We start from the raw sequence: 25,531 nt of genomic DNA, 5'->3' as shown, positions 1-25,531 counted from the left end.
GCCCTGCAGCCTCGGGCTGTGCTTCGGACAGTCCCCTTTCCCTTGCCCACCAACCCCGCCCCCGCCATGGCACAACCCCTGGCTCAGGGCCTAGAGGTGGGCGGGCACAGTGGGTACGGGTGGGGGCCCCAGCAAAGTCGGCAGGTATAGCGGGGTTCTCCCTCCACACTGGGAATGCCTGGGCTCTGCGGACTGTGGGTGGGGGACTCCTCCTGTCTGTGGCTCTGAGGCCCGGCACAGCGACCCACTCTGGCGGGGGCTGGGCAGAGAAAGGTGGCTCCTTGAACCCAGGCCAGGAGCCGAAGTCGGGTAGCTGACCCGGAAAACCCGAAGAGTCTCCTAAGGGGATGTGTATGGGGCGCTGTGTGTGACATTCAGGGTGTGACTGTGCCTCGGTGGGCGCGAGCCCGTGCCTGTGAGGCTGTGCGACTGTCTCCCCAACCGCCCGCCGCTGGGCTTGGGTCCCTGCGCCCAGGTCCGGCTGTGCGTGGTCGTGACACCGTGCGCCTGTTCCTGGGTCCGGCGGACGCGGACCTGGTGGTCCCCAGGGAGGGGAGCTGGTTGGCACCCCGGAGCTGGGCCTCCCCAGCGCTACCGCTCAGCCCGGCGGGCGCTCCTAGGAGACCCCGGCGGCCGTCGGCCGGCTGCGACCTCGGCCCTACTGGGTCCGGTGCGGGGGCAGGGAGCTCGGTCCTCCTCCCTCTCCCGGGCTCCAGGCTCGGCAGCCCTGCGCGGGGGCGGGAGCGGGGGCGGAGCGCGCGGGCGGGATCCCCCCGCCTCCCCTTCCTGGTCCCCGGGAAATCCAGCCTCCGTGGCTTGGCCGCCTCCCGCTCCCGCGCCCGCTGCCGCTCGGCGCTCGCTCGGGGCTCCGCAGCCGGCGCGGCCCCTCCGCTGGGGGCTCCGCAGTGCCGGGCCCCGTCCCTGGCCGCCCGCCCGCCGCCGCAGCGCCCCCGGCCCGGGCCGCCGGCACCATGTAACCCGGCCGGAGCCCGAGCCGGGCCAGGTAAGCCGCGGGGAGGGGTGGGGACGGGGCCGCGCTCGCGGCGCCCTCTGCAGCGCCCCCCAGCCTCGGCCTGGATGCGGCCCCGGCGCCGCCCACGCCCCGGGCTCCCGCGGCCTCGGCTCCCGGCCCCGGGAGGAGGGGGGGGGGCTGGGCCTCCTTTGCTGCCCCCGCCCCCGCCCCGGCCTGGCGGCCCCGGGCCTGACCCGGAGCACCCGCGGGGGGACCACGCGGAGCACCGACCGGCTCTCCGGGGTAGAGCCTCGGGGGCTGGCCAGCCCCGGCCCAGTTTTGGCCCGGGCTGGAGGCTCGGGTTTGGAAGGGAGTAGCCAGCCGGTTTGTGGGGGGAAGTGATGGTGCTGGGGAGATCCGGAGAGAAGTTTCCTTTGCAGGTGTGTGAGTGTGAGTGCGTGTCACTGTGCCTGTGATGAGTGTGTGAGTGTGTCACCGTGTGGGTCTCTGGGTGATTGTGTATGCCAGTGAGTGTATGCAGTGTGTGCGTGTGTCATTGTGGGTGAGTGTGTGCGTGTCAGTGGGTGTATGCAGTGTGAGTATGGAGTGTGTTACTGTGAATGTATCTGTAGACATGTGTGTGAATTAGTGTGTGTGTTGTCACCGTGTGTGCCTGTATATGTCTCTGAGTGTGTGTGTGTGTGTGTGTGTATGTGAATAGGATGTGTGTGGGTCAGTGTGACTGTGAGTGGGTCCAGGTATCTGTGGCCTCTGTGTGTGTGTGTGTGTTGGCTGTGTGAGAATGTATCTGAACAGGGTCCACTCTAAATCACTGACACCTGGGCTTTGTCCCTCCTTCCCCCCAGGGGATTCCTGGTGGTGGTCTGGAGGCAAGGGACAGGGAGATCAGACTTTCTGAAGTCAGATCATCCCTCCTCCCCGGGGACTCCTCACCCCCAACTCAGGCAAGAGCTGCATTGATCTCCCCACCTTGATCCTCACCCTCACCTACCTGGGGGGGGGTACCCTCTGTGATGCTATTCCTGTGTGCTTCCTGCCTGCTGGGGCCCCTTGGTGGTAGTAGGGCCAGGGGTGAGCTGGAGTGTTTGTGTTGCTTCCTGGGGCCTAGGAACTTGTGTCATCCCAGTAATGTTCACCAAGGGCCCTTTAGTGCCAGTAGCTGAGGAGGCCAGGTGGAAGCTTCTGTCCTGTTGTTAGTCATCAGAGCAGGTGGCTGTCTCCCAGACTTCCAAGTCCTAAATTTCCAAGTTCTGGGTCATTTGTTCAGTCCCTGGGCTCCAGGTGGGTCTGGGCTAAAGCTCTTTGATGTAATAATAGTAAGAAGACAATGCCCTTGTATCAGTCCATGGCTTTTGAAAAATACTCCACTCTCACCTCCTTCTTATCGCCCCAGTAGCCTCGGAAGCAAGCAGGACAGGGTAAGGCATATGAAATTGCCAGTATTCAACTGTTTTTATTTTTTACCTACCAAAACAGCAATTTCATGTAGTTGAACTTAATATAACGCCAATTTACAGATGAGGATGTTGAGGCTCAAGAGGGAAATTGCGTTTTTCATGATTTCACCCTGGCTCATCAGTAAGACAGAAAGACTCCAACCCAGGTCTTTGGGTGATTCAGAGTTGGGCTGAGCCAAGGTTAAAGAGTGGTACTCCCTGGTGTGTTCTCTCTGACCCTGGGGGTACTGATCTCCCACCTCCACCCAGCTTTTCCTGAGTGCTGGGGCTACTTCGGCACCCAGCTGCCAAGGCCTAAAAGGGAGAGAGGGGGAGAAGAGAGGAGGGAGGGAAGGGAGAGAGGCTTCGTGAGTTGGCAGTGAATCAGGGTCTAAAAAGGGAGCTGGGAGGGCTAGGGTGGCAGGTGTTTCTAAAAGGAACATGAACATAGGATGAACAGCGTCAGATAAAAACCCTGCAACCCCACCCCCACTGCCCCACTGATCTAGCAGGCAGTGCCCACTGCATTTTATGCCAGGGGGCTCATGTCCAAGGAGTGAGCTTGTATATAGGAGAGGAATCTTAGAATTGACTTGGCCTAATTCTTTAATTATAAAGTGAGGACACTGAAGCCCAGAGAAGGGAGGGGACTTGCCCAAGGTCACACAGCAAACTTGTGTGCTCCTGGCTAGTCTTAGCCCAGGAACTTTCCAACCCTCCATGTTACTTTCCATTCCTGGAACTCCCACCCTGCACCCATCCATGCCCATCAGAGCTGAGAAGAGGGGATTTGAGGAGAAGAATCAAAGACTCAATAAGCCTAAGGCTATAAATCCTTTAACCTGGGACCCTTTTTAAAGAGAGAGCTAGATGTTATTGGGGATGGGGATTCATAACCATACCCACCACTGACTAAGCCATGGGTTTGTCTTGATTTCTGCCGGTGAGGGGTTGGAGCTGCTAAAGGCCAGACTCTCAGCCTTTCTTCTGGGCAGTGCCTGCTTTCAGCTGCTGCCTGGCATCTCACATCATCTCTCTCCAGCTTTTGTTGGGGCTTGAGCTGGCTGAGCTCCATTTTCCTTCATCCCACCCAGTTTCTGATGCATTTTGCCTCTAGCTGGACTGACAATTCCTTATTTCATGGGTTCCTGTTGGGTAGAGAAACTTCTGGGGCTTTTCTGGGTTTGGAAGGGTCTGTAATTGCCCTTAAACCCTTTCTAATTAAACTTCCAGGAGTCTAGGGTAAATGATGAGATAATTGTCCCCATTTTACAGATGGGAACACTGAAATTCAGAGAAGGGTCTTCTATCTGGTTTTTTCTCTTAATCCACTAAGATCAGTAGAAGAGGTTCTTGGAGTGAGGGGACGAAGGAGGCAAATGAGAACAGAACCTTTTGTCTAGAGGGGCTTCTATAGGCTCTTTCTAGTGTATTATACATCTCCACAGTCAGGAAACCTTTCCAGAGTCTGATTTTATTCCCACTTGGTGGATTCAACGTGTTATCTCAGTGGGAGTTGGAAGAGCAGCTGTGTACCCTCCACTATACAAGCATTATGTCTTGATTCCTTCTTTACCCACCTGCCCCCCCACCCCAGTCTGAAGACTGCTGGCTCAGCGGGCCTCCTGCTGTCTGGGGAGTCTGGGTTTGAGCTGGGGTGAGGCAGTGGCACCATCGTTATGGTAACGAGCTGCCAGCTCATTGTTGCTAATAACTTGTCAAGTCCCTGGGCTCAGATGCAGCATGCCCTCCCACCAGCCTTTCTCCCCATGTCACAGAAAGAAAAAGTGAGGTTGTGAGGGAGGGGCCGAAAAATAAGAGTGTGTGTGTGGGGGGAGTGGAAGGCCTTGTCCTTGGGTTACAGCTTGAGAGCTAGGGGTAGGTCCCTTGGGGGCTGATTTGCACATTTGATTACATAAGTTTGTGTATGATTGCAGGGGCTGTTACGGTGAATACATCCAGAACATACTTGTATAGACTTGTACATACTAGCTGACATGTTCATGTGCTTTTACACAACAACCCACATGTAAACATACTTCCAAGCACCAGAACATGCTTGTGCATGAATACTGCCTCTACCATCTGCACATAAGGCACCCAAGCAATCTGGGTTTGTGGGGGTGTCCAGGTATGTGGGTGGGGATCTGATCTTTTTCTGAGGCAGCTTCAAAGTGTCTTGTTAACAAAGGGACAGAATGGTACCAGGGTTCCTTCTTCCTTCCAGTCAAGAGCTCAGAATGGGAGTGGGCTGGGAATGATGTGAGGGGCTCAAGCATCTAGCTCCTGAAGGCCCCTGCCTCTATGTCCTTTGAGCTCAGGTATCCCCTGTTCCCCCTCCCGCCCCCCACTCTCTGTTCTTTCTCATCCTCTCCTCTTTCTATGTGTAAATATTAAAGAGCTGAGCCTGCAGGGCTAATGTAGACATGGGGAGAGAATGAAATTAAAAAGGTTTCCCTTGCCCCTATCCCGACACCCCCACCCTCCAGTCCCCCGCTCCTGCCTCCTCCCCTTTCCCTTCTCCCCTCCCCTCAATCAGTGCTTCCACATGTCTCTCCTCCCCCCAGTCCAGATGGGAGCTGGCTCCTTCAGAAAGGGGGCTCAGATCAGGGTGTGGGGAGCTACCTCTCTCTGCCTCCCCCCACCACATCTGCCTACAGGGCTGGGAGCCCCCACGTGAGTATTTCTCTTATCTTTGGGGTGTTGGTTAAGAAGGAAAAGTGGTTTTTAGGACCAGCTGTGAGTGGCGTTGAGAGGCTCTGGGCTTAAAGGAGGTGGGTGGGGTCCTCTCTCTAGGCTCCCTCAGGGAAGCCTCGTGCCTGGGTTTCTTTTCTCTCTTTGGACACAGGGAAGGGAGCAAGACCAGGTGCTCCGGTGGATGGGCGCGAATGTGGGATGGGCAGGGGAGAGGGGCTTCTGTTCTGAAGAGCACCGGTGTATGGTCGGGTAAATCTTTCTGGCATCCTGGGTTTCTGGCAGTGCCGCCAGGGTAGTGGCGCCAGGAGTGGCGCTAGGAGTGGTGCTGGGAGCTGTCCCGAGTGCTGAACGGGACACTGCAGGGATTTGCTCCTTCGGAACTGTCTTGGGTCTTGAATGGAGCTGCGTTGGGACCAGATGATGGAAATGTGATTAGGCAGTGCTGAGGGCTCACTAGAAAAAATTCTCCCAGATGACCCATTTTCCAAGGACGGAGTCCCTGGATGGAAAGATAGATTTTGGGATCCTCCTTCTGGCTTTAGGCCTCACAGTTAGTTATTAGTGGTATTTGAAAACAAACAAACAAACAAACAAACAAAAAACCCAAACAAAACTCTTGTCCTGTTTCAGTTCCCCCCTCTCCTTTCCCCAATCAGCTTTCTGTTAGTGTGGGGGTAGGAATGTGGCTGTAAGCTCTCTTCTCCTGGATAGTTTTTAGTGCAACAAGCTTAGGAGTATGGCCACCAGCTTTTCTCCTACTGGGTCCCACAAGTTCAGGCTCAAGGCAGTTCTGGATTAGGAGAGTTTAGGTTTTGCTATTTAGGCCTGGAGTAGATAGGGCTCAGGAGTTCAAGACAATTTGATTGACTTTGTGGCACCCCCTGTCCTCTGCCCAGCATACTATGGAGTTGAGGACAAGGGATAGTGAAATATTCCGAAAGCCTGTCTCATTCTCTGCCCACCCAAGCCACAGCTCAGAGCAGCATTTGGGAGAGACTTTTGTTGGGGAGGAAGATTTCCAAGCAAAGGATTCAAGGAGTGGGTGGGGTTGTTCAATGCCATGGAGCAGAGAAGGAGGAGGCTACTGGAGACAGGGCAATGGGAAAAGAGGAAGATCTGGGGAAGAAGAATAAACCTTTCAAATTAGGGGATAGGGTCTAGGTTTCAATCTTCAGCTTCCTTGGAAATCTTTTCCCCACTAACCTAGCATCATCTTAATTTTCTGGATTCTCGTGCTTTGTCTTTGTAACTCTGAAGGGAATAGAGCAAGGAGATATTTCTCCCAGTCCCTTCCCTTGTCATCTCAGGGGGATGAGAGCCAAATGTCAGGATATGCAGATGAGACTGTGGGGAACAACAGGCAGGAAGGGTTGATGGCAGCTTCGCCTCCCATCCCAAGAGCACAATCAAATATTCAAATGGGCTCCTTCTTGAGGGTAGAGCAGAGATGGTTTCCAGATGATGCTGGGCAAAAATTGGGTGTGGCAGGGAGTTCAAGGAAAGGGGGAAGTATCTGGGGACCCCAAACCAAGCCACTTCATTCTTTCCCAGATGTTTCCTTCTAGTTAATAAGGAGCCCATCACCCATCATGTTTTTGATGTAACTCATGAAGATGATTCTTCTCTCCTCTAGCTGCTCGGGAGGAGCTGAAAACTCCTATGCTGTGGGTGCTGGGAGGTGGTGGGTGTGGGTGTGGGTGCCTGTTTGGGGAGGGGAGGTGTTTGTGCTCCACTCAGCTCCCTTGGTTACATAACAGCTTTGATAAGACTTTACTTTGTAGCTGCTACTGCCTGAAGCAGTCACCCCTCCACCCCCACATGGAATACTGGATGTCCACCCCCCTCTCCCTGGCCCCTTGGAGAGTCCTGCTCTTCATGATCCAATGTTCCAGCAGCCACTTTCCTGCTGGGAGTTGTCTTCAGTTCCCTTCTCTGCTCCCTGCCCAGCTTCTGTCTTTTTTAAACCTTGCTTCTTTTGTTATCTTGAGCCAAGGTCATCACCTTTACATTTTTAAGCCTTATGGTCTGGCCTCTCTTTGACAGGGTCTTTGGGCTGGGATAGAAGGGATACACTGGACCTCATGAAGTTGTCCTCTAGGGAAGAAGAGAGGCATCCCAGGAGGTTTTAGGGCCTAGAGATAATTTTCTGACTGTTCCCTCCTGTGCCCCTGTAACTGTTTTGGAGCCTGGGAGCAGTGGACTATACCCAGAGGTACTGGGAGGAAAAACTCTGGTCTTGATATTTTCTTTTGATTTCTCCTTGTTGGATTAAAGACTTGCAAATGTGTGTGGGGGATGGGGGTTGCCTCTTGGGTGGAGAAGAAGTGCACTTATTCCAAAGTGCACCTGTTTCATTGCTGCAGATGCCCCAGGTTGTCTGAGGAAATATTGGTTACTACAGGCGTGGGACAAGGGGATAACAGCCCATTTTTAGAATGACTTTTTTTTTTTTCCTGAGAGTGGGTGGGAATGGGGTGTGTCCAGGAGTGGGGCATATCCTATTGATAGTAGGAACAACTTTCCAAATGGAGAAGTGGGAGCCTGGCAAGAAAAAGAGAAAGTGCAAACTTGCGATGCTGCTTGGAGAGAATATGGACTCCTGGCTTTGTGCGCAGGACAGAAACCAGGGGAGGGGCTGGATAGCTCTGCTATTCTGGTGCAGATGCATGTGTATTGCTGCCTGTGAGTGAGTCTGTGACTGTGCATATGTACACACATATGCATGAGTAAGCTGTGTGAATGTGTTCAGACATATTTATGATTTTGTGTAGAAGGTGGTCACATGTATACATATAACTTTATGTGTGCGTCCATGTATTTATGGGACTTTGGAGGCAATGGCTTAATTAAACCTGTGTGTGTGTGTGTGTGTGTGTGTGTGTGTTGGGGTGCTCACCCAACAATGCATATATGTGAGTGTAAGTTTGCATGTGATCATGTCTGTGGGGACACATATGTGCACCCATGAATTAATAGCATGTGAATATATCTCCATAAGCTAGGTAACGTGAATTAATGTGGCAGAGAGAAAGAATGAGAGAGAGAGTGAGTGATTTGGGCTGAATATTGGAGCTGTCCAAAGCTGTTTTCCCACACACTTGAATTTGATCCACTCTGATGCCTGTGGCTCTTCTCCAGAAAGCAGCCTCCTGAGGTGTCTCAAATTCTCATGTCACAGGGACCCAGCAGTTCCTCACTGCCATCCATGTGATGGGGATTTGCAGAGGAGAAACCCATCCAGGCCTTGGGGACAGTGGAGTGAGGGAACCCAACCCAAGGCTGATCAGATGCCATGGTACTGAGGAGTATATGTGGGGAGAGGGCCTAGGAACTTAAATGTTAACATGATGACAAACACTTTAAGAATCAAGCAGAACAAGGGGGAGCTTCATGGGTGAAGGGAGCAGGGATATTAGAGAAGCCTAAATGTGCGTATGAGTCTCACACCTGGCGAGGCATGTGGTGATACATGTGTACAATGAATATTATTTGTCTAGGCTTTAATATGTTTCTCTTGACATGAATGCACTTTCTAACATGTACATGCGTGAATGAATCCATAGGAATGTATATACCAACACGGGGCTTGTCTACAGGTCATGCAGGCTAACAAACATATACATATGAAGGGAGTGTCGAAATACGTAGGTATACGCTAATGCTGGCCTGATGGCAACTGGTGAGCGCACACCTGTGACCTCACTCACCCACTCACATGTTAACAACAGTCTGCAAATTGTCCCTTTTCTACCACCTGTGCCTCACCCAATGCCTCCATTCATTCAGCCAGTGTTTATTTTATGCCTGTGATCTGCTACATTGTGTGCTGGCCACTGGGGATGGTCCTCGACCTCAGGTAACTTATAATCTAGAGAAGGTAAAAGACCTACAACCAAGTAAGGAGAGTGTTAAGGAAAGTAGGAGGACATAAGTGTTCACTGGGGGGTGGTGGGGACCTATAGAGAGGTTGGTCAGTTCTGGAGCGGGGAAGGGAGGGGTTTGGTAAAGGATCCATGGGAAAGGAAGCCTTTGAGCCACAGCTTGAATTTGGAACAGGAGTCCCCCGAGTGGACAACTGCAGGAAAAGGTGTTTCAGTGACAGGAAATGGCCCAACCGGTCTCCCTACTCCCACCGTTGTCGGCCCCTCCTCCACAGATTCTCCCCTGCAAAAGCAGCCTGAGTACGAAGAGGTCATGCCTTTCCAATGGCTTTTCATCTCAGAGGGAAATCCAGAATGTTTAGTTGGGCGTGAGGGACAGAAATGCTGTGTGTGAAGTAGCCTCCGGTGACCTCCCCGATCTCAGGTGCAGCCCCTACAAGGGCTTCCTTTTGGTTCCAGAAAGATGGTAAGCACAGTCCCCCCTCAAGGCCATTGTACTCATTTTTGCCTCAGCTTGAAATGTTCTTCCCCCAGGTAGCCATGTGATTTGCTCTCTCACTTTATTCGTCTTTGCTCAAAAAGTCACTTTTTTTTTTTTTGAGAGGCCTCACCCATGGTCTTAGATATCCTCTTGTCTTTCTGTCCCCTCACCCCACTCCATTACTAAATATATTTGAGTCGAGCCGAAGGCTGATCAGATGCTGTGGTGCTCAGGGATGTATGTAGGGAATATACGTCCTCTACAGTCTAATACACGTTCTGTTCTAGAAAATGAACTTCTTCAGAATGGGGCTTTGTCCGTCATATTCACTGCTCTACTCCTGTGTCCAGAGGAGCTCGTGGCTCCGCTCGTACTCAATACGTATTTGTTGAATCAACACTTTTTAGGTAGATGAGGCTAGCAGCCCACGAGGACAACAGGTGGGGTTGGACCAAGATGCGGGGCAGGGAGACCAGGGAGAAACCCTCTGACATAGCTTTGGTGGGAACTCAGGACGAGGGCCGCTTTGATGTCAAACACTGGAGGTGGAGAAAAGGAGATGGAACGTGGGCACTCTCACGCACACGTTTGCACACGTATGATTTTAGCCAGATCTGTTGTCTTAGCTGGAGGAGGCTAAGGAAGAAAGTAAAAATGTCTTTATGTGTGTGCAGTGTGTATGTCGGGAACACCCCAGAGCAAGCTGGACAGCCTCCAGCTAACCTTGGCTGACCACTCTCCCATCCTTTTAGATCTTGGCACCATCACCACCACACCTATGCCCACCCCTGCCAGCCAGGCGGCAGAGAGCTGCCGTGTAGCGGTCTGTCTGGTTCCATTTGGTCAGTGATACAGGGCTCCTGCCTTAGGGAACAATGTCCTGAACAGTGGGAGGGGTCTTAGGAAGACTTCCGTACACTGGGACAGAGGCATGTGGATCCCCAGAGGAGTGCTCAGAGCCCTTGAGATCAGTCGTGGGCCAGACTTTCTGAGGCCTAATGTGGTGGGAGGAAGGGCAGCCTGTTCAGACAGCATTTTCCCTCCTCTCTTCCTCTCCCTGCTCCATTAGGGGCCCTCACTCCTGGTGGGGTGGCTGCCTTGGCCAAGTATGGGCTCAGGAGTGAGTGGTCCCCCCCAGGCTGTGATGTGAATTCAGGTGTGTGGGGGCACCCGCGGAAAAGGGAGACGATTTCCAGAGCACAGGCCCGGGGTTTGGGGGGTAGGGGAGGAATCTCTCTTAGAGTCTCAACTTTGTTCGTTATCTTCTCTCTCAAGAGACATGGGGACTCGCGCTCGCGTAGCACAGTGAGGGACTGAGGTTAGACCTCAGGCGGGGCCAATAGGCGGCTAGCGGGAAGGCACAGAGACTTGAGGCGCGGGGAGAGCTGGGAGGAGGGCCGGCTGAGAAAGGGAAGAAGTGGGAGTGGTGGGTCAGCCCCGCCCGGTGCGGCTCCCCGACCTGGGGTGGGGGCGGTGGAGGCCTTAAATCCTCTTTGAGGGTTCCTCCCCCAGACCTCCAGGCATGCGCCGGCGTTGCCTCATTGCCCCAGAGGCCAGGGCTAGAGCTCCTCGCAGGTTTTAGGTGTCTGGGGGCCTTCTGCCGGTCTCCTCTCCATCTGGACTAGGGGCGGGGGCGCTGCCGCCGCTCCCCTCCCACCTGGGCTCGGAGCTTGGGGGTTGGGCCGGAGCTGCCGCCAGAGCCGCCCACCTGCCCGCGGTGTCATGGCAACAACTCTGCCCACGTGGACGAAGAGGAAAGGGAGAAGAGAGGAGAGGAGGTATCACGACAGACAGGAGGATGGGAGGAGGCTCCTTGGGGTCCTGCGTGCTGGAGCCCCCATCCTGCCAGTGGTCCGGTCCTAGCTGCTTTCACCCCAGGGCCCCCAGGGCAGGGTGGGGCTTGAGCTCCAGCCCTGGCCTCAGAGTGCGCATGTCCTTGGGAGTCCTGAGTAATGCTGATGACCTTGGCTCCTGTGCTGGGGGCCTCCCCGGGCAGCGTCCTGGGGGAGATGGGGCTCTGGCATGTGCAGATCTCTCCTCTCCCCACCCTGCAAGTCGGGGATGGTGCCTGGGGCTGAGGGGATGAGAGCCCGACCTACTTCTCCATTTTCTCACTATTTTTCAAAAGGAAAATGACCCACTTTTCAGCCAATGGGACTGGGGCCTGCTCCCAGGCTGATTCCCTGAGCCCCCCTGCCCGGGCCTCTGCCCCATCCTCAGCCTATTAGCCACGTGCTGGACCCACTTCTGAAGGAAGCAGGTGCACCTGTGTGGAGGGGTCCTTCTCTGCCATTTGCACCAGGGTGGGGAGGGGCCTGCTCTGAGTGAGGCAGGAGTGTGCCAGGGCTCTACTGATCCTATGTCAGCTCCACTTTGGGTGGACCCCATTGGCAGCCACAGTCCTGGGCAGTTTGAGAGTCCTGCCTGCCATCTCCATACACTCTCAGGATGCATCTCCGGAGGGTCAGGAAGGCTCTGGGGAGGGCTAGAGGAGGGCCACTCTGTATTAGTGGATGACCGTATGCTCTTTTTTCAAGCGTGGACAGGAAAGGCCTGTGGCCCTTGAGAACCATGTCTGTCTCTCTGCCTGCCTGCTAGAGCTCCTCAAGGAGAACACTCCTAGAGGGTTCTGTCTATGCTTTTCTTCCTAAGCCCCTCCCCCTTTCTAGGATATTGGTCTGGGCCTCAGAGCCCCCTCCCTCCCTCAGCTATATTGGCCTGGGCTGGCTTTGGGGGTGATTAGGGATTTAATTATTTAGTTTCTCCAGCTCAATAGATTAATTCCATCCATCACAGGCAGGCTGAATCTTCTTCCCCTTTCATGGCTGCCTGGCCAAGCCCAGAGGGAGGGAGCATCATTGCTCACCTGGGCCTAGTACTGGATCTGGGAACGATGGATAACATTCTTGTTGGGGGAGGCTTTGGTGTATGACGTTGAGCAGATGTGAGTGCCTACGTGATGCGGAATGGACATGTATATTTGTTGTATGGGGATAAACACACGAATGAACAGGTATGCAAGGTTTGTATCTGGGCAGCTTCTGTACAAGCATCAACATCCATTGGATGAAAGTGCAGAAGTGTGTGAACCTGTGTGGGAACGTGTTCGTGTGTATCTTTGCATGTTACGTGGTGATGACTATACATATGACAAATGCCACGTGAGTGGTGGTGGATGATCTGCATGCCTTTGTAATCTGACATATGTTCAACTGTGAATAAGCAGCACATGCCGGTGTGCGAGGGAGGGACGGCAGGGATGGAGGTTTTCTGAGGCTGAGTGATGAGTCGGCACACCGGGGGTCCACTGGGAGGCCTCATCAAACCACGCTGGTCAGAGAGCCATGCTACTTTTGACCTGCCGGGGCTTGGTCTCTCCGTGGGTGAGAATGTTGGGCCTGCTCTCAGACCGGATTCCCATCCCTCTTCCACTACCTTGGTGACCTTGGGCAATTTTCTTTGCATTTTTAAGCCTCAATGCCTCATCTGTAAAATGGAAGTAAAAATGGTAGCTCCTACAAAGGAGAGTTTGTGAGGGCAACACGAAGAAGTCCAACAAGAGTGCTTGACCCCATGGCTTTTTAGTTGTAGGCACTCAAAGAGCTGTACCTCGGACTCCAGAGTTGAAAGGCTCCAGGGGTTGTCTGTCTGAGATGTGGTCAGCGTTTGAGTTCATTCTTATAGCATCCACCAAAGCAGCCCTCCCTCCAGCCTCTGCTTGCATGCCTCACTAGACAGGACATGCCCAGTTCTTCTGGAAGCCCACCACCCTGGAGCAGCTCTGCCTGCTGGGGAGTTCTGGTTCAGCCGCACACAGTCATTTCCCCCTGCCTTCTTCTGTTTCTCCTCTACTCCTGTGCCCCAGCTGAGGGTTACTCCTTCTTGATGGCGCAATCACAGATCCTGAACTTATTGAGCACCTACTGTATACCAGGTCTTGTCCATGCCAAGACAGATCAGATGGATTTGGTTTTCAAGGAGCTCACAATCTGCAGACAGTGTTTTGCAGGTTAAAGAAGGTGTTGAAGTATGGACCTTAAGAGGAGATAGCAACTGCTGGGTCCTGGGATTGATGGCAGGGTGGAGGGGGTATTCACTCATAGGTAAGTTTTCTTGGAAGAACACCTCAGAGGGCAAATTGGGGAGGACAGACCATCCATACAGAAGGCTCTCTTCTCTCTATGCTGTCTCCCCCTGTGGTCCTGGCTCCTGCTAAGCCCAGAAGTCAGGAGAGGAGAGCAGAAGCTAAGATAACCTAGAGGCTGGGACAGGATCAGGCAGAGCTGAGAGAAGTGGGAGCTGTTACCCCATGAACCTGGCAGCCTGCCAACCAACCAACATTCATGGGGCCCTGCAGGGCCTAGCCCTGTGTGTGACTCCCCTGTAGGAGAGGCCCAGAGGAGGAGCCAGGCCCTGACGCAGGCAGGCCTTGTCTAAGCTCACACAGATTGCCTATGGGATGGTGTGTTAACCCCAGAGGCAGACCTAAACTCTGGACTCCATCAGACAGCTGGGCAGAGTGTAGGAAAGGCCATGGGCCTGCCTGAGAAGCTGCTGCCCAGGGGATCCTTGCCATGGCCTTGGGATCCTACCTGTTGTTCTCTGATGGCTCTGGCAGGAGGAAATCTGGAGGCCAGAGCAGCAGTGGCAGCCTAAATTTCATCAAACACATACAAATCACAGAAGGCTCTAGGGTGCCAAAGTCAGGAGAAGCCAACATATGGAAACCTATGTGTCCGTTGCCTTGGATAGATCAGCTTGTTTTCTTATTGCCACAACCTCAGGAGGTACATATCCCTGTACAGATGAGCCAACTGAGACTCAGATAAACAAGTTTTTCAGGGTCACGCAGGTAGGCTGCAATACAATAGTTGGAGACAGATGACTGTCTTTCCACTACCCAGCAATAGGGTCACTGGGCTTTCCCTTCCGGATCCCAGCCGGAGGAGACACCACCATCCCTGGCTGCAGGAATCGGTGGGGCCTGCAAATCAAGGGCCTCTAGTTGTCTCAGGTGCCACTACCTTGGGCCACGAGGGCTGCTGTGTTATCTTCAGCATGCTCAAGGTGCGGAGGGTCTTCAAAAGGAGCTCAGGCATGGGTGAAACATGAAACAAATGAGTGTTCAGAGCACCTTTTTTTTTTTTTTTAAAGATTTTATTTATTTATTTGTCAGAGTGAGCACAGGCAGACAGAGTGGCAGGCAGAGGCAGATGGAGAAGCAGGCTCCCGCTGAACAAGGAGCCCGATGTGGGACTCGATCCCAGGACCCTGGGATCATGACCTGAGCCGAAGGCAGCGGCTTAACCAACTGAGCCACCCAGGCGTCCTATCAGAGCACCCATTTTTGATCCAAACCCAAGTCAGGCATGGCTATAGCCTCTGCCCAAGGCCATTTGAGAAATCCTCTTAGAGACCCTGCTTCCAGACCTCACACATTTTAGCGCCCCTCCCCCCTCCACTGTTAATAGCACTGATGGACATTTTACCTGCACTATCTCAATCCTTGTGATGTCTTGATGAGAAGGGAACACTTCTTGCTCCCATGTGGAACTTGAAGAACCTGAACTCAAGAGAGATGAAGGGCCTTTCTTTAAGCCCCATGTCTAGTAAGTTGTGGACCCAGGACAGGAACCCAAATAGTTAAACTTGAGACCCCCGGTCTCTCTCACTCGCTGCCCCTGACCAGGGTCCTATAGGAGTCTGGTCCTGGGAGTCCTGCTTTGCAGCTGTGGGCAGGGATGACTTCCCCAAGAAGACTTCTGGAGAACTTCAGGAGGGAGAACGTGGACATGACAAGAAAAGCTGGAGAATTGGTTCATTTGGCAGAAAGGGAAGAGCAGGCCAAAAGCAGTTGGCCATGGCTACAATTAGGGAGCATGAGATGGTGTTGGGGTTCAGGCTGAATTGTGCCTCGTGGGGCCTTTGGCAGCCCTGGAGGAGGAGGAGGAAGCCTGAACTTTGCTTCTGGTATCTCTTGGCTATGTGGCCTCGGCTGGGAGAGATGCTGGGGCCCAGAGAGTCTGAATGAAGGGACCTACTTGGGGATGACTGGTAGATCCCAAACCCCGAGATTCCCTCCACAGAGTCTCATTCTTCTTTGTTGTGTGGGGAGAGTCATTTCCCCGACTCTTTCTTCCTCTTTCCCCCAAACACCTTCCTTGAACTATGCAAAGCGGCACATCTAGAGAGACCCAGGTGCAGCTGGAAAACAAACCATCAGTATCTGTCCAGTCGAGAGGGGCAAGATAAGTAAGATGAGCAGGGCTGGGTTTGGAGGCTGGGTTTCTATTACCAAATCCTTCAGGAGCTCTCTAGAGCATTTAGAGGGAAAGGAGTAGAGGTCCATTCTGTGGGCTGTTGGGCTCACAGGAGACAAGTGGATGAGGGTGGCAAGTGAGACTTTCACTCCTGCAAATATAGATAAATTAAAAAAAATTATTTATTTACTTGAGAGAGAGAGAGAGAGCATGCGTGTGCGCGCAGGAGTGGGGGGAGGTTCAGAGGGAGAGAGAGAATCCCAAGGAGACTCCCCTCTGGGTGTGAAGCCTGATGTGGGCCTCGATCCCCAGACCCTGAGATCAGGACCTGAGCCAAAATCAAGACCCGGCCACTTAACTGGCTAAGCCACCCTGGTGCCTTCAAAACAGATAATTTTTGAGCATTGATTAATGCCAGGCATTGTTTGAGACATGCAGAATCCTGTAGCACACGAGACAGACATAGTCCGTGTCCTGGTGGGACTTATGTTGGACTATCAGCAGACATACTATAAACATGCAATAGATAAAGAAAATAATTTCAAAGTGGAGTAAGTGCTAGGAAGACAACGAAACAGGGTGATGTAGAGCGTACCTGGGGGATGGGGTTCAGCTTCCGTTAGTGAGTGGTCAGGGAAGGCCTCTCTGAGCTGAGACCTGAAAGATGAGGCAGAGGAAGCCATGGGAATATCTGGGGCAGAGCGTTCCAGCAGAGGGAACATCAAGTGCAAAGCCCCCTGACGTGGGATTTTCAAAGAGATTGTAGGTAGTGCGGCTTATTCACAGACGGAGCCCTGTCCAATGGGTCAGGAGATGGATTTAGACTTGGCTCTGTCTAAATGTCTCGAGTGTTTTGGAGCAGTAAGCCCATTTTCTGTAAAATTCCTACCTTAACCCCCCCAGGAAGAGTTGATGAAATAAAGTAATAAAAGGGAATGAAAAAGAGCCTCCCTGCTTCTGTCCCTCCTGCCTTCTCCATCTTCTGGGGGCAGTAAGGGTAGAGGAGCTTCTTTCTGGGGTCTAAAGGCTGGGGTTGGGTACAAGACATACTGCGTCTTCAGCAACAGGGCTGATGGTGGGATTGAGAGAGGCCAGGGACAAGGGCACCAGCCCAGCTACAAGAGATCCGGCCAAAGGCAGCTGGGCCAAGCCACGGCTGGAAGGGCTCAAGTGGGCTCAGGCAGAGCTGGATGCAGAAGGAGGCAGGCAGCCGGGGGTGGGGGGGGGGGGGGGGGGGGAGGAGGTGGGAGGAATGCCCGGCCATGTGCAGAGGAGTATGGGCTACAGGTCCTCAGCTTTGTGTTAAGGCTCCCCAGCAGCTAGCCCTTTTATAGTGGACATAAAACCCCCACCACATATGCTGCTGTCTGGATAGGGGGTGGTGGAGAACTGGACAGGGAAACTGAGACAGAGTCCTGGCCATTCTGGTTGGCACAGGGAAAGGGGATGGGTAGCCAAAGCCTGAAACTTTGGGGTCCCTAGAGCACACATAGCTGATGGAGGAGGCCAGGCCTGTGGCAGCAGAATGATTTCTAGACTTCACTTGCTGCAAGTTCTGCTGTGTTGGAACTGGTATGGGAATGCTCTCACAGGTTCCAGTGTGAGAGGACCGGAAGGGGCTGATCCCCAGCAAGAGAGCCACTGCGCCCCTTTGCTGCCATCTGGACTATTGTGTCCAGCTTGTAGCTTGCCCGGACGCTTTGTGGGGAGGGCATAAATTGGTTAATATTCGATTTTTGGAATCTTTGTCTGCTTTGCCCAGGACATCGCCTTGTGTCAGCCTCTGAGACGTTGGCTGTTGCCATACACTCCTGGTTCCCTGGTGCGTAGGTGTGGACAGTCTTGACTAAGATTTGCCTTTTTCCCAGCAGAATACCTTTGGTCTTACATGGTTGTCCAAGAGAGATTAAGTGACCCACCCAAGGGTCACACTGTAAGCCAATGGAGAAGTAAAAAAATAAAAAATAAGAAAGCACAGATAACGAGAAGTCCTTTCATTAAGCATCCACCAGGTGCCCGGTACAGTACTAAGGGCTTTATGTGGTTTACCTGGTTAACCAGCACATTGTAGTTAATCGCTTTCTGTTTTGTGCTTTTTTTTTTTAATAAGTCTTTATTTATTTATTTGACAGACAGAGATCACAAGTAGGCAGAGAGGCAGGCAGAGAGAGAGGGGGAAGCAGGCTCCCTGCTGAGCAGAGAGCCGGATGCAGGGCTTGATCCCAGGACCCTGAGATCATGACCTGAGCTGAAGGCAGAGGCTTTAACCCACTGAGCCACCCAGGCGCCCACATTAATTGCTTTCTGATAGCTCTAATATCACCACCATTTTACAGATGAAAAAATAGGCTAAGAGAGGAGAATCGCCTGCCCAGGTACACAGAGCTAGTGAGTGGAAAGGGACTTGAACCCAGACGGTCTGACCACAAAGGCAGCACCCATAACTGCTTTGATCCAGGCAGTTTGTGAGTTTTCAGAGTCTAAAGAAAGGAAAAGCACCTGAGTTGGCTGGACAGGGCCCTGGGGGAGAGAAGAGGAAAACACTCTGACTCTATCCTCTGCAGCCCTTTTGCTTCCTCCATGCTCCATTCTTTTTCTGGAAGGTAATTGCTTGGGGGCAGTGACAGCCTCCTGGCGAATTACACAGCTGGTTTCCCAGTGAGATTTGTAACAACAACCCCGCCAGCCTGGCAGCCCCCAGCAAGTTCCGGTTTAAGAAACTAATTGCTGGATTGTGTAGTTGGTGCTAAATTGGGTAATTTCTTGGTGACGGCATGCGTGCCAGTTCTTCCATTCCCAGATAGATTCGAGCTGCATCAGAGAATTTGTCATACACGGCACCCTCCCAGACTCCTCCTTCCCAGCTAGCTTAGGCTGCTTCTCTGGGCCCAGAGGTTTACCATCTGGGCAGCTCTCTGTATCCTGGGATGGTAGACAGATGCCTTGGTGCAGGAAAATGGGGAAAATAGCACCAGCCCCTAGAGTTGTCATAGGGCTTTAGGGAGCTTCCTTTATTCTGTACTTATCTGACCTTGGACTCAGAACAGACTCAGCACTCCCTGCACATGGGAGAAGGGGAAACCACACTCTGGTTAACTCTGGAAGGGTGTGGGTCTGGGCGAGGTTCTGTTTTTTGTTTTTTTCCTTATTTCTTCTTTTAACAGATTCACTGTCATTACTGTGTTTACTTCAGAATGGCGTTTAGTAAGGTTGGCTTCTCTGGGCTAGCAGCACAAGTCAGAGGAAAGCTAAAGCTTGGGGGCGGAGGAGGCAGCACTGGGTTTGACTTTGGGCTTTGCCACCACCTCTAGGACCTGGGCCTCTCTCAGCCTCAGTTTCTTTTTCTGTAAAATGGAAGTGGGGGGGAGGTGATATTAGGTGTCTCTTGGAATAGTTGTGGGAGTTACGTAAGATGCCGTAAGTGAAAGGCTTGAATTCACCCAACAAACGCCTGCCCTTGTGCCAAGCATCGTTCTAGGGGTTGGGGTGATGCGGTAAGATGGACAAAACCCTGCACTTCCCGGAGCTTCCATTCTAGTGGGAGAGGCGGACAATCTCCAAATCATGCCAAATGAAAATGGTAACAGTATAAGAGCTATACAGGGACCTTGTGCCTTGAGAGCAAACAGCAGGGAGATCTGACCTAGTCAGGGAGGCCAGAGAAAGCTGCCCCCGAGGAAGCAACAACGAGGCTGAGATCTGAAGGGTGTGTAGGAGTTAACAAGGCAGGGGTGGGCCGGCAAAGCTTTCTGGAGGTGGGGGGGTTGTGGGAACAGGTCCCTGATGGGAGGGATCATGGGACTGCAGAAAGACTGGCCTGGTTGGAGCAGAGGAAGCAAGGGGGAGCATGTGGTAAGAGGGTTGTTGGAAACGTAGGAAGGGCCGGACCCTGCAGGCCTTGGTGGACAGGTTATGGTGTTTTATCTCAAGAACATCAATAAACCATTGATGAGTTTTAAACAGAGAAGTGACATGATCGAATTTCTGGGACCATTTGGATTGGAAGCAGAGTAGGAAAGGAAGCAGGGAGACTAGTTAGGAGCTTTTGCAGACGCTCAGGTAGGAGACGGTGTTCTGAGTTAATTGGATTAGTTAGCAGTGCTCTCTACTTACAAACACAGGAAATCTGGCCAGCAATGGTTTAAAGAGTTCATTCCTTACCACATTTAGGCCCAGAGGAAGGCAACTGCTTGTATTGGTTCCAGGGCTCAGTGATTCCAGGACTAGCATTTCTGTGATTCTCTAGGCCTTTCTCTCATGTTGGCAAGATAGCTGCCTTAGCTCCAGGCATCATGGTTGTATTCAAGCCTAGAAGAAAGGGGCGGAAGGATGGTATTAGCAGGCTCACCCCTTTATCATAAAGGCAACCTATTTCCCAGAAACCATCAGATTTTTATGTGTATATGTGTGTGTGTGTGTGTGTGTGTATCATTAGCCAAAAGTGAATCGTGTGGCCTCCAGTTACTGGGGGTGTTGGGAAAGGGGAAAGAAGGTTGAAAATGAGTTTTAGCTAGTCATATAGTGGATACAGCTAGTGGATATGGAAATAAGTGGGCAGATCTATTTTTAGGAAGCAAAATCCATAGGACTTGGTGATGGGTGGAATTCTGAGTCCCATTCTTGCTTGTTTTGCCTCCCTATCGATTAGTGATAGGGAGGGAGCAGGAGAATGTGGCGGCAAAGTGTACTATATAGGAGGAAGACTATATAATTCAATCTACTGCAATGAAATGTTTTCTTTCTTTTTAATGGGTATCTCCTTCCCTCAGTAGTTTTTGTATTTGATTACAGTTTAGTATTTGGACATTGGGGATTTTGGAAATCCAGAATAAAGTCTTCACATGAGAGATTATATTGTGTAATCTTTTAGAGTTTAAATTTTTTTTTTTTAATTTATTTGACAGAGAGAGATCACAAGTAGACAGAAAGGCAGGCAGAGAGAAGGGAGAAGCAGGCCCCCTGCCGAGCAGAGAGCCCGATGCGGGGCTCGATCCCAGGATCCTGAGATCATGACCTGAGCTGAAGGCAGAGGCTTAACCCACTGAGCCACCCAGGCGCCCCTCTTTTAGAGTTTATAAAATGGCTTGATATACATTTTATTATTTGATATGAAGATCCTGGGAGAGAGATGAGCAGGCATCATTAAGTTACTTGTCTAGTATCACATGCCTTCTGGTGTCAGAACTTGTGCTTTTTCCACCAGACAGTGCTGCCCTATAGGACATGGGTAAGGAAGGTGAGGATAACTCGTCTGGAGAGGAGCAATTACAGGGGCCTGTCTCCCCTGAGACTAGAGCTGGGAGAACATGGATTGATGCTAAAGAGACTGAAGTTTGATAAGATCTTGATGTCGGCTCAGAGGCTTGGCAGCAGCACCCGTGCATGTGTGTGTGGGGGGACCATGGCGGGGGGAAGCCTGGGAATGTCGACCATTGGGAAGCTCCGAGTGAGACTCCAGGTCGATGTGACCACGAACAAAGCAAATGAGATAGTCTGGGCTTCTGCCAAAGTGGACTTTCGTGCTGTGAGTCTCGAACATGGGTTCTGCCTGGGGCAAGAGGAGGAGGACCATGATGAGGTGAAGGACCAAGCTATCAAAATTTCTTTCCAGAGCAGGGAGATGCCTTCAAGAGCTTTTCTAGCAACTGCTTGTGAGGCCCTCTTGGTCTGAAGTTACCTCTGCTTCCCCTGAGAAGGCAAGTGGAGGAGAAGAACTGTTGTCTAGGGTCAGGCAGATGATGTCTCTGAGGTCACCTCCGGTTCCCTGCAGGCAAGGTAACCAACAGCTCCTTCAGTCCAGGCCACAGGGTGGGCCAGGGACAGGGTATGCCTCATCCTCTCCTCTATGGAAGATTTCCAGAACAGTCCACAATTCTCTTCGTTGTCTCACATCCTTCAGGGTCAGGAAGTTCTTCCTGATGTCTGACTGTGTCTCTTCCACTACTATTAATCACGTCTGCAAAGCTAGCTCTTCTTCCTGACATCCGTGTGTCTAATAATGGCATCATTAGTCTTCCAGTCACGGCTGCTGCAAACTTCAGAGTCGTCTTCCTTCCTGACTCTCTCTCCCCCACTTCATCCCAGTATTTGCCAAACCCTAAGTGTCTGCTGGAACTCTCGCAGCCCACCCCTAAGAATTCCTTATTTGCCCACCTCTAATGCCTTTGTGCCTCCTGTTTCCTTCTCTGGGAATTCTCTCTCCCCCATCGCTTTGTCTTTGGAATACACAGCCATCTTGTTCTCCATCCTGAACACATTCTTCTCTGGGAAGTCCTCCTCAATTTCCCTCTATTGGGTCTGGTCTTGTTTTCATCTGAACTAGTGTAATGTTTTGCTACCCCTTTCCAGTCCATTTATTCATCTACTTGGTGAACGTTTATTAAGGACCTGCTCTAGACAAAGCCCTAAGTTAGGTGTTGGAGATTCAGAGATAATTAGGATATGGTTCCCACCTTGCAGAAGACCACATTCTTGCTGGGGAGACAGAAACTGAAACAGACAATTTCAGTGCAGTGTTATGGTTTCTTTCATGGGGGAACCAAGGGTGTTATGAAAGCCCAATAGAGAGACATAACCCAGAATGAGAATACAGAAAGTCTTTGAAGGTAGGTGGGGCTTCATCCAAGGAAGGGTTAGCCAAGGGAAAGAGATGAGGGGAGTAGATGGAAGGAGATTCTAGGAGGAGGGTGCTGCTTGTGCAAAAATACAAGGACCTAAAATAACCCTGTCGTGTAGGATTGTTCCCTTGTTGGACTATAAGCCTCTCGATGACAGAGACCACACTTAGATCACCTCTATACACTTCTCACTAAGTCTTGCTTATGGTAGCTGCTCAACAAATTTTGTGGAATGGAATGGTATTTGAGGGCAATGAAAGAGAATTGCAGTGGCTCAGCACCACGGACAGATCACACAGACACCTGCTGTTGGAGGTAGTCCAACCTGTGAGCTCATTTGCATGTATTTGCATAATGAAGCCGACTTCATTTCCCTGGGGGTCCAAAGGCTCTGCATCATGGGGGATCCAATCAGCCCTGGTTTGGGGGGATGGGAAGGGAAACTGTCAAGGCCAGAGACTGGTCCTCTGAGGACTCTAGGACAATCTCTTTCTTCCTTGGCTCACTGCCCTTTTCTTTTCCATCAGGCGCTGGTGATCCTGAGGCCTTCTGAAGTTAGGATTTTGTTTGGTGGTGGGGATCCTGACACTGAGGATGGGAAGCCCTGGATGGTGAGTGGTAGGAGTCTGGGAGATGGGGAGTAGATTGAGGTTCTGAAATCGGAATAACTTGGGTCATTCTGGAAGCAGCCTGACACAGTGGGTATGGAGAGGTGGTGGTGGGGAAGAAGGGAGGCCAGGTCTCGGAGGTGCTGCTGTCTGGAGTCTCTGAGGCTGTCATCCCCTCCTAGTCAGCAGATGGCCCAGGAGCCTGGTCTGGGATGAAGGAGGGCACCGTCTGCCAGCTCCTCAGTCCCTGTCCCTCCTGCTGACACCCCCCATGCTGTAGCTCCTGTCCTGGCAACTCTGCGGACCTGATTGGAGGCGGTTCTTGCTGAGAGTTGACCTCTCTGTCCTGTAGCCTTGGCAAGCCTGGGATGGCGGCCAGGGGCACGGGTTCCAAAGCTTTCTCTCCGTCACCAACCCGTCCTGCCAGCCCACTGTTCCTGGGAGGAGGAACTCCTGAGTTCCAATTCCAATGTACTGTTTAGATGCTGCTTTAGAAATCCAATGTTCCTCCTCTTTGGGGTTTCTCCTCCCTTGGTGACTCCCCTAAAGTGGAATGGGGGTGGCTGATGGGGGTAAAAGGCAGAAGGGGAACTTTCACTGGGGAACACTTGGAACCCTGAAGACGAAGAGGCAGTCATCTTAGGTTATTTCTTCCTGTCTCAGCCCTGGAGTGGGTGGGTGGGGGGTTGTGGGAGGGAGGAGAACGAGCCTGCAGCCAGATGGAAGGAACAGGGTGTGGAAGGAAGGGGAGGGGGTGGATACGTAGATGTGGGTCCAGTATTCTGTTTGGTTACTGCTGCTGGAGGCTGTGACCCTGGGGCCTGGCTCTTCACAGCAGTGAATATGGCTGGGATCGGGGCAGAGGTGTGGCTCTGGATCAATTTGCCCAAAGCCAGCGTGTTAAAAGCCAGTTCACCTAATGGCTGGTTTCTTTGGGGAGGAAAAAAAAATGTGTGTATGTATGTGTGTATATATATATCCGTATATGTGTATGTATATATGTATATATATATTATGTCTTTTTGGGTATCTTTTTATTTTTGGTAACCTAAGAATTTTTACAAACCCGTTTGGCTGAGGACATTTTATCTTGTGAATAAGTACTTATCAAATTTGCAGCATTTGAGGAATGATGGCATTATTTTGTGTCGTTGTGAGTGTCTTTGTCTAGTGTGACTGTTTTAAGGCATTTTAAGCTCATGTGGGGAAAGATAGTACAATTAATCACAATAAATTGGTATGCATTACCTAAAGGGATACCAGATATCTAAGAATGGAGTTTTAGGGGAAGTGACCTGTTCAGTCTGAATCTTTCTTCTCCTTATTTTCCCAGGAGGTTCCTGGGGCCTGGCCCCCAGCACTATGAAGAGCCCTTGCTGAGGCCATGAGGGGTTACCATGGCGACCGAGGTAGCCATCCCCGCCCAGCCCGCTTTGCCGACCAGCAGCATATGGACGTGGGCCCAGCTGCCAGGGCCCCGTACCTGCTGGGCTCCGGGGAGGCCTTCTCCACCGAGCCCCGCTTCTGTGCCCCGAGAGCTGGCCTGGGACACCTTTCTCCGGAAGGGCCCCTGAGCCTGAGTGAGGGGCCATCAGTAGGCCCCGAGGGAGGGCCTGGGGGGGCCGGGCTTGGGGGGGGTAGCAGCACCTTCCCCAGGATGTACCCTGGCCAGGGCCCCTTCGACACCTGTGAAGACTGTGTGGGCCACCCTCAGGGCAAGGGTGCCCCCCGCCTGCCTTCTGCACTCCTGGACCAGTTTGAAAAGCAGTTGCCAGTTCAACAAGATGGCTTCCACACGCTCCCATACCAGCGAGGTCCGGCAGGGGCCGGGCCCGGGCCAGGGCCAGCATCCGGCACTGCCCCGGAGGCCCGCAGCGAGAGCCCCAGCCGCATACGGCACCTGGTTCACTCTGTGCAGAAGCTCTTTGCCAAGTCCCACTCTTTGGAAGCCCCAGGGAAGCGGGACTATAACGGGCCCAAGGCTGAGGGAAGAGGTGGCTCTGGAGGAGACAGCTACCCTGGCCTGGGCTCTGGAGGCCCCCACACCTCCCACCACCACCATCACCACCACCACCACCACCACCACCAGTCCAGGCATGGCAAGAGGAGCAAGAGCAAGGACCGCAAGGGGGATGGGCGGCACCAGTCCAAGTCCGCTGGCTGGTGGAGCTCCGATGACAACTTGGACAGCGATAGTGGCTTCCTGGCGGGTGGGCGGCCCCCTGGGGAGCCTGGTGGTCCCTTCTGCCCGGAGGCTCCAGACGGGTCCTACCGGGACTTGAGCTTCAAGGGGCGCTCAGGCGGGTCGGAAGGCCGCTGTCTTGCCTGCACTGGCATGTCCATGTCATTGGATGGACAATCGGTCAAGCGAAGTGCCTGGCATACCATGATGGTCAGCCAGGGCCGGGATGGATACCCAGGGTCCGGGCCAGGCAAGGGGCTCCTGGGTCCGGAGGCCAAGGCCAAAGCCAGGACTTATCACTATCTGCAGGTGAGGCTTTGGTGAGGGTGGGGCACAGGGTCCTCAACCTTCTGCAGTGCTGTCACCCAGAGAGTTATCAAAAGGGTTGGATGGGAG

At 52.6% G+C, this 25,531-nt stretch overlaps 1 protein-coding gene across 4 annotated transcripts in view; it reads left to right on the top strand.

The window, feature by feature from the left end:
• The first annotated feature begins 250 nt into the window (after positions 1-250).
• Positions 251-25,531, top strand: part of DLGAP3 (DLG associated protein 3) — a 62,698-nt gene continuing 37,417 nt past the window's right edge. Inside the window, exons 1-4 of one of the 4 annotated variants that reach the window (XM_032877174.1) lie at positions 4,484-4,730; positions 4,977-5,085; positions 22,873-22,956; positions 24,287-25,444. In XM_032877174.1, coding sequence (XP_032733065.1) covers positions 24,338-25,444 — 1,107 coding nt within the window. In that variant the 5' untranslated portion in view covers positions 4,484-4,730; positions 4,977-5,085; positions 22,873-22,956; positions 24,287-24,337. Of the gene's footprint in view, positions 1,004-4,483; positions 4,731-4,957; positions 5,086-21,339; positions 21,504-22,872; positions 22,957-24,286; positions 25,445-25,531 lie in introns of those variants that run through there. The other 3 variants (XM_032877176.1, XM_032877175.1, XM_032877177.1) reach the window with 3 other exon arrangements.

Source organism: Lontra canadensis, unplaced genomic scaffold (genome assembly GCF_010015895.1).
Source record: "Lontra canadensis isolate GAN:19392208 unplaced genomic scaffold, GSC_riverotter_1.0 scaffold60, whole genome shotgun sequence".
NCBI lineage: Eukaryota > Metazoa > Chordata > Mammalia > Carnivora > Mustelidae > Lontra > Lontra canadensis.
This window is presented reverse-complemented; position numbering and strand designations above follow the sequence as displayed.